General features: G+C 39.1%; 1 protein-coding gene across 4 annotated transcripts in view; it reads left to right on the top strand.

The window, feature by feature from the left end:
• The window catches only part of LOC148643942 (uncharacterized), a 157,480-nt gene extending 143,124 nt beyond the window's left edge, over window positions 1–14,356 (top strand). For 3 of the 4 annotated variants that reach the window (XM_088615531.1, XM_088615532.1, XM_088615533.1), the window contains exons 48-61: window positions 47–154; window positions 951–1,058; window positions 1,453–1,506; window positions 3,944–4,006; window positions 5,680–5,733; window positions 6,029–6,064; window positions 6,513–6,530; window positions 6,958–6,993; window positions 8,400–8,426; window positions 8,611–8,676; window positions 9,742–9,910; window positions 10,077–10,186; window positions 10,953–11,171; window positions 12,284–14,356. In XM_088615531.1, the coding sequence (XP_088471657.1) occupies window positions 47–154; window positions 951–1,058; window positions 1,453–1,506; window positions 3,944–4,006; window positions 5,680–5,733; window positions 6,029–6,064; window positions 6,513–6,530; window positions 6,958–6,993; window positions 8,400–8,426; window positions 8,611–8,676; window positions 9,742–9,910; window positions 10,077–10,186; window positions 10,953–11,171; window positions 12,284–12,430 (1,215 nt within the window). In that variant the 3' untranslated portion in view covers window positions 12,431–14,356. The remainder of the gene's footprint in view (window positions 1–46; window positions 155–950; window positions 1,059–1,452; window positions 1,507–3,943; window positions 4,007–5,679; window positions 5,734–6,028; window positions 6,065–6,512; window positions 6,531–6,957; window positions 6,994–8,399; window positions 8,427–8,610; window positions 8,677–9,741; window positions 9,911–10,076; window positions 10,187–10,952; window positions 11,172–12,283) is intronic. The other variant, XM_088615534.1, reaches the window with a different exon arrangement.
• Window positions 14,357–14,754: the final 398 nt, after the last annotated feature.

The following is a 14,754-nucleotide window of genomic DNA, read 5'->3' as shown; positions in this document are numbered from 1 at the left end:
TTCCAGCTGGTGCTCCATTCGCTCTGCCCTTTGTCTGTGTCTGCAGGGGGAGCAGGGAGACGATGGCGAAATCGGCCTCTCTGGGAATGTGGGCCATCGTGGCAAAGTGGGTCCGACGGGCCTCCCTGGTGCTCAGGGCTCACCTGGGTTCAAGGTACCGACAGGAGGGAGAACGCGGCATGTTATCTGCGCGGTGCCCAACTGGATGGCACGCGGACGGGATGAGAAAAAACATCCAAGAAACATTCATCTGTTCATCGGGTTTCATGATTCCACACAGACAGGACCCTAAGCATACAAGCGTCTGTTTTAGCCTGCGCTCTGTCTGAAAGAGCCCATCCTTCAACTTGTTGGTTAAAGCCGTTTTGTCTCCGTCGAAGGCTCTTAGCTCAGCTTACCAGAGAACACGATACACAGTCGCTCTTCAAGTTGAACACCAGGGAAACTATCTGAAAGTCACCAGCAACCCATATTCTTCTTTCTGGTTTTTCTCTCTGGCCTCAAGACGTGTGTCGTTTCTCTGCTTTTAACCCCGTAATGGCAAATAGAAGAGATGTTGAATTTTTTAAAAAGGCAAAATTCCATGTACAGGCCTATATGCCACATTCAGAAAGAAAGCTTTTGGCTTCCTTAACAAGAACATTCCTCCTCATTTTATACGTTAATCTACATAGCATCAGTAATGGCCAAAGCTATAAATGCAAACCTTTAGGAGGGATTAGTTATTGATAGGTCAATGAAATATTAAAATATTTACGTGATCGGAATACTTGGGCTTTGTCACTGCGAGATGCTGCATTTCTGGTGGGGGTTGACTTTGAACTTTGCAATTTCCGCCTTCTGTCGTGACACAGTAGTAGTGATAAAGGTGTCCCGATAGTGTTTAGAAAATGTCTGTTGCAAGGGTGATTAGTGATGACGATTTTAAATGAGTTCTTTCCTCCATCTAGGGAGAGAGGGGCTTGCCTGGTCAAGCCGGTCCCCCCGGAAAGCGAGGATTTAAGGGAGGAATGGGAATGCCAGGGAAACAGGGAGATCCAGGATCCAAAGGGCAGCCGGTAAGGAAACACACAGGGCTGGTGTCTTTTTACGGATTCTATCAGATATACTGTACAGCAATTGGTTTTGGACAGACATTTACTTTGCATTTTTAAGGCAAAATCCCTTAACTCTTGCAAATGGTCACATTTCCTAGGAGGTGGGAATGAGAAATCCCAGTATACACGAGCACAAACGTTGTGCACAAAACTATTTGCTAATGGCATTTTAAAGACTTTGTGTTTTACCTTATTCGTCATTATAAAACTCCCATTAGTGTAAATGGCCAACATGTAACAGGGCCAAATCTGTTAAACAAATATTGAAGTACAAACTTAAAACATTCCTAAGGTTCTTTATGTTTAACAGTAACGTGAATAGTGCTGATTTTCTTTTTATCTTCTTGATTTCCAGGGTGACACTGGAGAACCAGGATTTCCAGGCATTATGGGCGTGTTTGGACCAAAGGTAGATTATTTTATTTTCAGATTATTTATTTCACACAAGTATGATTATTACATATCCTTCTGCAATTATATTTAGATGTATAATTTGTTCTTATGTTCAGTCCAAACCTGTCCTGCTTCAAGGATACTGTTTCCAGCAACTACAGCACATAAAAAAGTTCATAAGCTCTTCGCAACAGAACATCTCTTGGTAGGTGATCCATTTCTGATCAGCAGACAGCGAGAAAGGCAAATATCTACCGGGTCACATATCGGGCAACACACCTGAATAAGGGAAGTTCTGTAAAAAATTAGTACGGTGTTGATACCAATAACAAATCCCATTTAACCGTTTAAGTGCCGAAAGCAAATTTAAAATTAAGCCTCGGATAGAAATTGAGAGGCCTGTGGTTAAGAAGTTAAGAGCAGCAAAAAACAGGATTCCTTCCCACTGGGGTCAGTGAGCAGGAGCCAGTCCCAGCAAGCACTTGGTGGCTAAATCCATGGATGGGACGCTCCCACACGCATGAGCACATGGAGCAATTTAGAGACGTCAATCATCCTGGATGGAAAGTTTTTGTATTTCTGCTTAATTTTCCCATTTTAATTAAAACAAACCAGTGACAGTCATGGTATCCATGATATTGCATGGAGGAACAGTAACACATTTGATATGATGCTGCTACTAATTAATCAGTAATCATTTCCATTACCTTGTAGCAAAAATGCCTTTTCAGGTGGGGAAAAAAGCTGCAAAAAAGTAGTTCTCATATGAGTGTCCTAGAACTCCAGGACATAAATCAAAGAATCCCAGGATGTTTAACAGGACTGGCCTTAAAAGGAGTCCTACTAGTCTTTTTTTGTGTTTGTCTAGATATGTCACCTGAAATAAACCTCAGTGGACTAAACAGTGTTATTCTGTGAAGCAGAGAGGCAAAGTGTGCCTGCAAAAACACAGAATTTCCCTGGTACAGTGTTGTCCCTGTGTACTGTAGTTACTGTATCAGCAGACAGCCCTAACTCTTCTTCAGCAACTAATATTGATGAAGCAGTCATCTATCAGGTCAAACATTCACATTTTGTTACAAGAAAGTTGTTACAAGTCATGGAACACTGAGTTTTTTAAGGTTTTAAGACCAGAATTTTGTTTTGTTTTAGGAAATATTCTATGAAAGCAAGAATAGTTTTTTTTTCACCATTTTAAACTTATGTTGTCACTGTTGTGCAACTCTCTCATTTTTACAAATTATATTGTCAACAGAAGGCTCTTTGTTTATTTAAAGTCTTTTTGCCAGAGGTTGAAGGTAGTGGAGGGCTGCAAGCATTTTATATTACTAGGGATCTTTTTATTGGAGCAAAACAAACTATCTCAATCTGTCTTGGCCATTGTGTGCCAATTGTATGAGATCCTGCTGTGCCTTGGGATACAGGCACTTACTCACAGTATGCTGCTTATTACAGAAATAGATGACAGTGTGTTATTTAGCTAGCTTTATTTCCTCCTATTAATCAGAGCTGTGCACGTTGTAAACATGGCATGACTCTGCGTTTTTAATCAATGCCATAAATTGGCTAAACATTGTCGAAGTAGCAGATGAAATTGAAAAAGATTTAGGTAAAATTCAAGACTGGGCAAACACCTGACAAATGGTATTAAATGTAGACAAGCATGGGGTTATTCATGCAGGAGGTAAATACATAACTTAAAAATACAAATGTGAAATGCTGAGATAGAAGAAACTATGAATGAGCTAAATAATATATTGAATAAACTTTTTTTATATAGTGCTTTTGTATAGTGGAATATATATATTCTTCTATATATAGTGCTATGTAGAAGAATATAGTTTAAAGCATAGAAGTTAAATCAAGGGATGTTACATTAAAATTGTATATTACACAAGTATGGCCTCATGTAGAACATCATGAACAATTCTGATCACCATGATATAGAAAAAACTATTGCTGCTCTGCAGTCTGCCCCAAGAAGAGCAACTCCTGAGCCTGAAAGTCCTACACTCTCAGTCTAAGGAACTGAACGGTTTCAGTCTTGAACAAAGAGGTTTACAGGGGGAACTGACACGTGGATTCAAAATCCTCAAAGGCATCGACAAATTCAACTTTTCTTCAGAGTGAACGGTGAAACACGAATCCGAGAGCATGAGCTGAAACTCCATGGAAGTGCATTTAAAACCGAAAACTGGAAGGTTTCTTTCAAGAAACAACCGGAAGAGATCCTGGGATCAATTATCTACATATTACCAAATGGGCTGGAGGGGTCAAGTGGCCTCCTGTTGTTTGTAACCGACCTTATGTGATTATAATTTTCAGTAGGTGAATGTCTTGAATATTGTGGAACAGGGTAAGAAAAGAACGAAGGATACTGCAGTTTCTCCAGAGGCATTTAGGATGAGAAGTGTTATATTGTCTTTGACTTCAATTACAGCTGTGTTTTCTAGGGGCCTCCAGGAGACTTTGGACCAGTAGGGATTCAAGGCCCTAAGGGACCACAAGGCCTGATGGCAAGTTCATTTCGACCTTTCTCCCCCATGTTTACTTATGTAAATGTGTGCTTGCGGCTTTCTGTCAGCCAATGAGTGCACTGTTCAATCTGGACTTTAAAAGAAGTAGACCTGAAAGTAGGCCAAGGCCTAAATCTAAATAAATCTAAATCCTGTTTTTCTCTAAACGTGGGCTTGAATACACTAACACAATTGGGATAAGGAAAAGGGCCAAATTTCCCATTGGCCCTTACCAATATTGGCCTCCTAATAATACCCCTCTATGAATTGGATTCATTACTCTGCTCTCCTCCCCACTGATAGCCAGTGTGGGGAGCGTTCTGGCGCACCATGGCTGCCGTCGCATCATCCAGGTGGGGCTGCACATTGGTGGTGGTAGTGGGATTCCCCATTACCTGTAAAGCGCTTTGAGTGGAGTGTCCAGAAAAGCACTCTATAAGTGTAAGGAATTATTATTATAATTGAAGTAACACAAAGCTTTAGTGTGACATTATACACACATTTTTTTAAGTCAGTGTAGGACAGTGAATACCATTGAGGATCACTGGGGGGGCTCCTGATAAGTAAAGTTTGAGCACCCGACTGATTTACACAATTTCTACATAATGTTCTCTCCTCCGTTTTATAGGTAATAGAGTGGTAATAGAGACTATTAACTGAACAATTGATTGAGTCAAATAAAGTCGTTAAGAGTCTCTTTGTAAGAGTAAGGGTATTTACTCCAATGTTCTGCTTTGTACTGTACTTGTACAATCTGGTCTTCCTAAATTTCCCCCTTAATTCAATTGGTGAAGCAATTTTTTCTTTCCTCGTTCTACAGTATATTATATATGAGGAGTTACTGATTCAGAATAATGACCACACGTGTCCCAGAGGAGGATGTTGCACTATAAGTGGTGTTTGAAATTCCTCCTCTTACAATCCGAGCGCTCCGCGATAAAACGTGTTCTGTAAATGCAATTAATTGTTAAGAATTAATCCCACTCGTCCAGGTACATTGTTTCTGGTCAGTATACCGAGGCTGATTGATAACTGGCTATTCTAAATTACGGGGGTACAAAAAGGAAAGATTCCTACACTTATATAGCACTTTTCTGGTCACTCCATTCAAAGCGCCTTACAGGTAATGGGGAATCCCACTACCACCACCAATGTGCAGCCCCACCTGGATGATACGACAACAGCCAGATTGCGCCAGTGCACTCCTCACACTCCAGCTATCAGTGGGGAGGAGAACAGAGTGTTGAAGCCAGTTCATAGACAGGGAATAGTAGGAGGCCATGATTGGTAAAGGCTAATAGGAAATTTGGCCAGGACGCCTGGGTAACACCCCTATTCTTTTTGAGAAACGCCCTGGGATTTCCATCTCATCCGAAGGACAGCACTTTTTTACACTATAGTGTCCCCGTCACTATACTGGAACATTAAGATCTACACAGACTGCAGGGTGAGCGCCCCCTGCTGGCCCCACTAACACCCAGCCTCAGCTTTCCCAAGAGGTCTCCCATCCAGGTACTGGCCAGGCCACACCTGCCGGCCTTTAGTGAGAGAGTTGCAGGGTGATATGGCTGCTGAAACTGAAAGAATAAAAATTAGTTCTAATATCTTTGTACAGTGAAAGTAACACAAATTCATCACAGGCCCTCATGCTTGTCTTTTTTTTTTTATGTCAGGGAAAGGAAGGTGTCATTGGTCCATTCGGAATAATAGGGCCCACTGGGAATCCAGTAAGTATTTTACATGCTTTTTCATGTAACAGCCTGTCAATGGCTATTCTGTTACAGACCTTTTAACATTAGAAACTTAAAGGTCTCCAATGTCCTTCGTATCACTGAAGTTCACAAAAATGAAGAAATACATAGTTAAATTTTCTCTCCTCCCCGCAGTAACATGCCAGCTCCCCACTGACTATTCACCACAAGATCCATTGACAAGATAATCTAGAAATCCTCCTAGACACAGATGCATTTTGTCCCACTTACTCCGCTTTGAAATCTCATACGTATTCCTTTTTCCTTTCAGGGACCTAAAGGAGACAAGGGAAATCGAGGGGAAACAGTAAGCATTAGGTTATTGGGATGCAAAATGTAATGATAAAAAACTTTGTATGTGGCGCCTTTAAGGGTGGCTTCTTAAAGTGCTTCACAGAATGATAAAAGAAATACACAATGAGAGGACATGGTAGATGGGGGTACTGAATATAGTACGAGCAAAGGGGGTAAAAAACAGAACCATTTTAGTAAAGGCTTTTCTTAAGAAAGAGCTTAGGGAAGGTGACTCTCTCATATCCTTAGGGATAGAGTACATAATATTAAAAGTATATAAAAGAGCACATTAAAACATGTTTTTGGATGTTGTATTTTGGAATCTTAGCTGGATTTTATCTGGAGGTTGAAGAGGTGGAGAGCATTTTGTATTTGGAGCAAAAATGTTGTAACGTTACTTAACTGTAGACTGAAAAGTTTATCTTGAACCTGATTTTTTGTCTTCTGTTTCTGTTAAACAGGGGGTACAAGGACCAAGAGTGAGTATTTTTAAGATACCATCTTTAAAAAATTTAGGAGGAAATTAAAATATTTGAAAGGTTGCCCGCTCACATTGGAAGAAACATTGGTCAGATTCCCTATTGCATTGTTCTTCAAATTGTGTTGCCTAGAGGTTTAACAAAAAGATTTAAAGCATGCAAGCACACAAAAAGGTTACTTTGGTCCTTTAACACATCTTGTATTCTTTACCATCTATTGTATTAATCAAAGCGTCAGCAGTTTAGGAATCTCTAAAATGTCAATATACATATTTACAGATGTAGGCCGCTGCCAACAAAACACTAAGCAGCTTGCTAGAGAACAATGAAGAGATCTTCCTTTTGATCTGAGCTTATACTTTTAATGCCATAGCAAGATGATTGCCATTAATGAAATAAACATGCCGTCTTTTTTTCACTGTTTCAGGGCCCACCAGGTCCACATGGGCCCCCAGGACCACCAGTAAGTAAAAGCATTTTTGTTTCAACTTGTATCTAAAGAACGTGGAATTGCTTTGACTTGTTGTTTTACCAATGATTGTATGGTAATATTATTGTATTAACTGCATAATTCATTATGTCAGTTGAAAAAGGTGGTTAGATCACCTTTACAGTTTCCTCTTATAAACAAATAAGCATGTACCTGAACTGAGAAGCTTTTTTGGCTGATGCTTATCCCAGTTTAGCCAGCAGCCACATCATCCTCCAACTCCAAGCTGGCAGCCTACTGAAGCTCAGCAGGTGTGAGCCTGGTCAGTACCTGGATGAGAGATTCCTGGGAAAAACTAAGGTTGCTGCTGGAAGAGGTGTTAGTGAGGCCAGCAGGGGGCGCTCACCCTGCGGTCTGTGTGGGTCCTAATGCCCCAGTATAATGACGGGGACACTATACTGTACAAAGGCGCCGTCCTTCGGATGAGACGTAAAACCCAGCGTCCTGGCCAAATTTCCCATTGGCCTTTAACCAATCATGGCCTCCTAATAATCCCCATCTCTGAATTGGCTCCATCACTCTGCTCTCCTCCCCACTGAGAGCTGGTGTGTGGGGAGCAGACTGGTGCACTGTGGCTGCTGTCGCATCATCCAGGTGGGGCTGCGCATTGGTGGTGGTAGTGGGATTCCCCATTACCTGTAAAGTGCTTTGAGTGGAGTGTCCAGATAAGCGCTATATAAGTGTAAGCAATTATTAGTATTATTATGAAAAATTATAGTGGACAGATAAATGATAAGTGATATGTGGGCAGATAAGTGTCTATTGCAGGGTTACTCCCACACACGGTACAGTTGGGGGGACTGGAGCAATCCTGTCAACCTCAACACAGTGCATCAGGACATTCTACCGTCTTTGCTAAGACTGTACACACCCTTGAGGGGCACCAGTATTGCACACCTTCCAAATGCCCTATTCACTACTCTACATAAGTGGTAAATAGGTTCCATAAAACAGATAATTATTTGCAGTTGTTTTAAAAACATTAGTACATTTTTCACACATGCCCACATACCCAAATACTCCCAGTGGCCTTAACCTAAAAAACAATTAAAAATGTGTGTACAAGAGTGAAAGCAGTATTTAATCACCAGAAATGGAACGTTACTGACAAGAAAAAGTCATTTTACAGATCTGTCCAAACATGGACATATAACCCAAATCACCCGAAGCACTGTAGAAGAGTTTAAGAGCTTTTTCTAATTTTTTTATTTAAGGTGTGTGGAGACTAGAGTGCTGTGTAGCTTTTCGCAGCTAGCTGAACAATTCAATTTGATGCAGTGATCATCCATCATCACGATTACAATACATTCAACCATCCATTTCATCTACTATGGGGATGCAGGAATGGCAATACGTAATTTTGTTTTTCTTTATTTTAGGGTCCCCCAGGTCTTCCCCTGTCACTCGTAAGTTGGCTTTAATTTCTCATATATTACCATTTTCAAGTGCTTTTAACTTTTGGGCCCTGTCACAAGCCATTTCGTTATGTTTACAAAACAATAAAACTAATTTAGGATAAACCCACTTAACATTAAGTTAGATAAACGTTCATATCCATCTTTTAAAAATTATATATATATTTTTGTTTAGAAAAATGAAGCTCTTGGTGCTGCTTTACAAGTTTTTATTGACTCAAACACTGCACTCAGGACAGAGGTATGTTAATTTTTCATTAGCATCTGTATAAAACGTGTGTATATATATGTCTATTCCCAGGGTGCTGTATTACGCAGAAATATTTTTGCAACAAAAATGGGTCTTAAGCACATACTGTACTTATGCAGCTGTGAAGAAACATGTATTAGTAATCTATAAAGAAAAAAGATTGATAACTGTCAATCGTGGCCTGCAAATCAATTTAGTGAGCCAGGAATTTGAAATTGAGAGGTTATAAAAAGAATAAGGGGTGATTTCAAAAATCAATAAACCATTTAATCTCTTTAAGGAGTTCTCATTTTACAAAACATTTTTGAAGAATTTTGCTTAAATCTATCATACTGCAGTGCTCATAGCAACTTTCTGGGAGAGCTTTTGCTTGCAAACTTAGTTTCAAATACAAAACAATACTTCTGTTCAACGTTTTTGTCTGCAATAATGTGGCACTGAAATTTAAATAAATTATTTTTAAAAAATCATGGCAATATTTCCATAACACTGTTTAGAATCCCGTAAATCTTAATGTTGGTATTGGTATTTTTATGTGGCTGTGGTTATTGGGGAGAAGATAATGAATTTCCTCCTATGGTTTTCTCTGTTTTTTGGAGAACAACCTTTTCTTAAAGGATTAATCTACCCTACTTTGTCAACACGTACACAATTGTGATTATAGTTAAATAGCTCTCTACAGACATTTCAAAATAAGGTGAAGCTGGAATCGGAGGCTACTAGCAATGTAAATGGTAGTACGAGTAAGGTGTTAGTTGTGAAACTAGAGCATTCAAGGGACACATAATAGGGAAATCTGCTCCCCTTCTTATTGTCAGGGCACTTATAATTACATTTTAAATGACCCTTATCCATCATTTATCCATTTTTATTACTGAAGCTGAGATTAAACATCTGTCCACATCTGAGACTAGTTAAACCACAATTTCTATATATAACAAGCTTCCTCTTAGAGGATCAGCTAATTGACTACATCCTGCTTTGTCTTTGTGATTTGTGCTAATGCTGCTTTATACAGAGCCAACTAGTTTAAAAAGACTAACTTTTGTTTTTCAGAACTATCAAGGTTTAGACTTGCCTATGCTGGACCAGGGAACAGAGATCTTTAAGACCCTTCACTACCTCAGTAACCTGATTCAGAGCATCAAAAACCCACTGGGAACCCATGACAATCCTGCCCGCATTTGCCGAGACCTTAAAGATTGTGAACAGAGGATGAATGATGGTGAGGCCTCACTTTGTGTTTGTGTATTAATTCCTGACAGCCTGCTACGGTAACCGAAGAATGAAGAAAATTAATGACTAGATTTGACCACAAGATGGCACTGTTGAAACAAAATGAGGGATGGACTTTACTTTTTGTTCTGAACACATTTTTGTGTAACTTCCAGGCACTTATTGGATTGACCCGAACCTTGGCTGTGCTTCAGACACGATTGAGGTGACCTGCAACTTCACAAATGGAGGGCAAACCTGCCTTAAACCAGTTTCTGTCTCCAAGGTATCCAAATCGGAAATCATTTTTTTTTCTTCATGTGACAGAAACGATAGCATTGCCTTATCGAAATGCTGGCTTCCTTTCGATTTCTGGGTCCAAATTAAATCAATACATCGACCCACTCTCATAATCTACAGGCCAAGTACTTGAAACCGGTTTGGTCATAAGGAAAAAAACCTCTTTTAAAAGCCACCAAGTTACTGGATAATAACATCAGGTTGTTAAATGGGGATGTTTTTTTGTGAAATTTGGGCCTAGTCAGCCACCTGACACTGTCTGGCTCAGAAAGAGTTGCTCTCTTGAAGAGTTTTTACTACATTTGCCTCCGAGTGCATAACTTTGACTTTGTACAGTACAATACATTGTGTAAAGAACAGAGGACTCCTGGTTTCCTTATTTAATATGTACACACCAATACATGTATTGATTTCTTCAATCTGAATTTTCAATGAAATGAAAATTCTTAGTAACATCTTTCTCCTTCTTAGGGGCTTCTTGATTCTCGACACAAGGTGATCCCACCAGGAAAGTCTGGGTTTGGAATTTGCGATGGGCCAGTGGCTCAAAGCTGTAAATTTATCGGGGCCTAAACCTCCTATTATTCACTTCATCATCTGGCCAATTTTACACTGACGCAAACCATTTTTCTACACGTTGGGGAAATATATTCTCCCTTAAAATCTCAAAGTTCATGGAAAGAAATGTAATGCCTTTTCATTATAATATCTCGCAAATATACCCAACCTGTTTTTCTCTCATTATTCCATAGCTGGAGATTGGAGTTGGCCGTGTCCAAATGAATTTTCTCCACCTCCTGAGTTCTGAAGCCGTCCAGCACATCATAATCCACTGTCTGAACGTCCCGGTCTGGAGAGAGAGCAAATCGGACCAACCTTCCATGAATGCCGTGGCATTCAAAGCTTGGAACGGACAGATGATCAAGGCTGGAGGACCGGTGGTTCCAGATGTCATCCAGGATGATTGTCGGGTATGGAATTCTCTCTCCCAGATGCGATAAGCTTTCGCTACAGAGTGTATGGAGTGTACCCCATGGAGTGTACACCTATGCAAATACAGACTAGGTGTTGTTGCAGAGTGCTCACAAAATATGCTATTAAAAGTGACCTTTTAGCAACATTTCTTCATAGCATTCCCTATATCAGTATTTCTTGGTGTCATCCCAGGCATTTTCATGTACAGTATGAGAGAAATATTTCAATTTTTCATTTATACTTCCTACTGTATATTAGTTTTATGGAGTAACCAAAGTGTCGTGTTGCACGTTTGGCTCTATGCCTGACAGGCCACGCTCTAACATGTGAGAATCATGTGTGATGGGAGGTAAGTGTGTCAAGGTTCCCAAATACAAAAACTGAGCATCTGAACACGACCGAGAAACGCTGTTTGATGGTCATCAATTACAGGATATGTAGTTTTATAAGGGAGCTGCGTCAGCATGCGTAGGCTGCAAAGGAACAGGTAACGGGTTTATTCCCTGCTGAAAAGAAAGGAAACAGGCTGTGGAGCCTTCTTCAGGTGTGAGCTCAACCTAATGAAATGTTGTGTTTCCTTTCATTTCAGGATGGAATAAACCCGTTACCTGTTCAATTACAGGACTGGGGACTGATGCCAGTGACATGGGGAGGAGGGCATTATATAATACTGTATATTAATATCTTTTATATGGAAAAAGTTTGAGAAACACTGCCCTACAAGATTTCATTTCGGTGCACACAGCTGGCATGTATATAGGTGTAGGACTAGCATGTCATAAGCCATTTTGATTTTGGTCCTTCAAGTACGATTGATCAGATTGATACTAGCAACCACACCAGCAGGGGATAAAAGACAAACATGGAGTGCATCTGTAATCAATAGCTGTCGTGAAAAGCAGAAGGATGTATTTTTATTCGAACATTCCCCATGTTGGTTATCAATCTGTTGTTCCCATAAAAAAGACTGAGATAACCAGCCTGCCTTATTTTCCTTTTAATTCTGGATTTCTACCAGGTTTACTCCTCTTTTACAGAATCTCTTACATAAGAAGGGATGTAGAGAGTCTTGGACTTTTCTTTATGATGTAACCATCTTCCTTTTCAGATACAAGATGGCCGATGGCATCAAACACATTTTGTATTTCATACTCAAGACCCAAACCTACTTCCCATTGTCAATGTCTATAATTTGCCAGCCACGAAACCCGGATTACACTACCACCTGGAGGTCGGACCTGTCTGTTTCCTATAAACCCGTGCCTCTGACGGGCACCACGTTGTTGATCCTTCCCAGCTCGAGTTTTTTAAACAAGATGAGTTTTTGTTTTTTTCTCTCAAGATCAGATGGCAAACCTTCCCTCAAACAGTCTTCACAGACAAAAAAAATAAATACTGAACTCTGGTTTTTAACGCGCGTTAAGAACGTATGGACTGCAGAAGCTGCAAAGAGGTCAGGAAAGAAGGAACAAGTCAAGAACGACATGAATCACAATGTGTTGTCGGACAAGTGAAAACTTCAATAGATAAGCTCTTTGTGCCTTTCAGGAATGTTTCTGTTGGCAAATTTTGAATATCAGTCTCAAACTCAGCCAAAGAATATTTCTGGGACAATTTTGTAACTTATTCTTTCCATATATGTTTCAGTTCTCCCCCCTCCCCCTCACATTTGAGGTTCTACTTCCTATTTTTGTTTAAAAAGTATAAATATATATATAAATATATATCTTATGTTAACAAATCACTTCAAGTGCAATAGAAGAGGAAAAGCATTTTTTTTTCCATCTTTTGTTTGTGCATTACTTAACTTTTAGGCAATTCAGGGGTGCTGAATTAATTTCAACTTTGGGACCATCGAAGTGTACAGACCAGTTTTAAACTATTTACTTGATAGGGGTCAATATTCCAGCAACGGCTAAACTGCACACTAGTGGGCCTAAACTCCCAAGGCTGCAGAACAAGTCAAGTTACCCAGTATCATTGTAGTTTTGTACACATTAAAATTCCTGATATAAGATTAGTTATTGGAAGTAACTCCTGAAGGGGCTTTCTGATATTCTGTCTACCTCCCATCTCTCAATATATGGTGCTCGGGAAAAATCTTTAAAAACAAAAAATTGGTGCTCTTCTTTCCCTTTATAGGAAAAAAACGGCTTTTGTGGTTCTTTGGTTTAAGCCAACTTTTTTTCACACTATTTAGCAAGAGAAATGCCTTTAATTTAAGAGCATACGATACTTTTTTATGGGAATATTTTTATATAAATTAAAAAAGAGGAAAAAAAGATTTGAATTTATCTTTCGTGCTGCCAGTTGTTATTCATAGGGCTCAGCAAAGCAATTTTACAAGCAGTCTTTTTTTTATAACAAAATATTTTCAGCTCTTTTGTACAAAACCCCCCATAGCTGTAATTAATATCTTAAAAAAAACTTAGAAGATTTAGTTTTAATAGTAAGCTTGGTTGTTGTTGAAAACAAATAAAATGTGTATAATTGTGCAAGCTTTGTTGTATACAGTGGATCCTACCTGCTAATTTAATGTTATTTAAAATGTTTTGAAAACGTGGTTATGTTGACCTAGTAAGGTTCTCTTTTGTTTAGGGAATAGTTCAGAATTGTATTTTGTTTCTCAAGACTTTTATGTATCAGTTTCCCAACTGGTCTTGGCGTTAATAGAAGGTTTAATTATGCTATTTTATGTGTAAATTTGGTACTCCAGAGGAAAAATTTATTGCAGTGTTTTTGTTTTGTTTTTTTCTACATGATAATCACAACTGTACTGTACTGGGACTGTGTTCTATGCTTTTTCACTTATCATGGATTTATTTGTAAAGAAAAAATGAAGAATATGTGAACGTTCTATGCCTTTTGCTCCATTTCAGATGTTTAGAGTAAAGACAAAGATTGCAGATACCTCACATTTAAACACACCTGGTAGGCAGTTCATTTTTTTTTTTTTTGCATTTTGTTTTACTTCCACGTCTGTATCTGACATATCAGGACAAAAACAAAAAATAGGCAACATTACCTTTTTGCAGGAAGTTACAGTGCTCATCTATGATCTACCTGCATTACTTTCTGTAGCTCTATTGTTTCCATTCCATACATCATTTCAATACTTTCCATTGTCTTGCATTAACAATGTTCAGATGTTCAATAAATATTTGAAACTTAGGCAAATGAACTGGGCTTTAATGTTTAAAATTCATTTCATGAACAAGTAGCAAAATGCTTTAACTGGGGTCATATTGTCTACTTGGGGAGAAAAGTGTCTAATTTCCTGTGCTATATCATGTGGATCTAACATTTGCTTATAGACTCCGAAACCCTTCTCTCTAGGTTTTACCTTTATGAACCTTTTAAAACTAAAGGGCAAGATTGCTGATACAGATAAAACTACTCTGAGCAGCTGGACCCTTTTTCTTTGGTATTAAGTCAGTAGTAGTTGACAAGTGGGCACATGCCTTATTGCAAATGAGACCTGGATTATTCAGCAACAACTAGGCAAAGACACTGGTTAATCACTGCTTATACACGGCTGTAGTGAAACCCCTTTCATATTTTTTGGAGGACTGGAAATTT

This window comes from Lepisosteus platostomus, chromosome 21 (genome assembly GCF_059453375.1).
Source record: "Lepisosteus platostomus isolate fLepPlt1 chromosome 21, fLepPlt1.hap1, whole genome shotgun sequence".
Taxonomy (NCBI): Eukaryota; Metazoa; Chordata; class Actinopteri; order Semionotiformes; family Lepisosteidae; genus Lepisosteus; species Lepisosteus platostomus.
The sequence above is the reverse complement of the archived record's forward strand: the minus strand, read 5'-3'. Positions and strand labels throughout refer to the sequence as shown.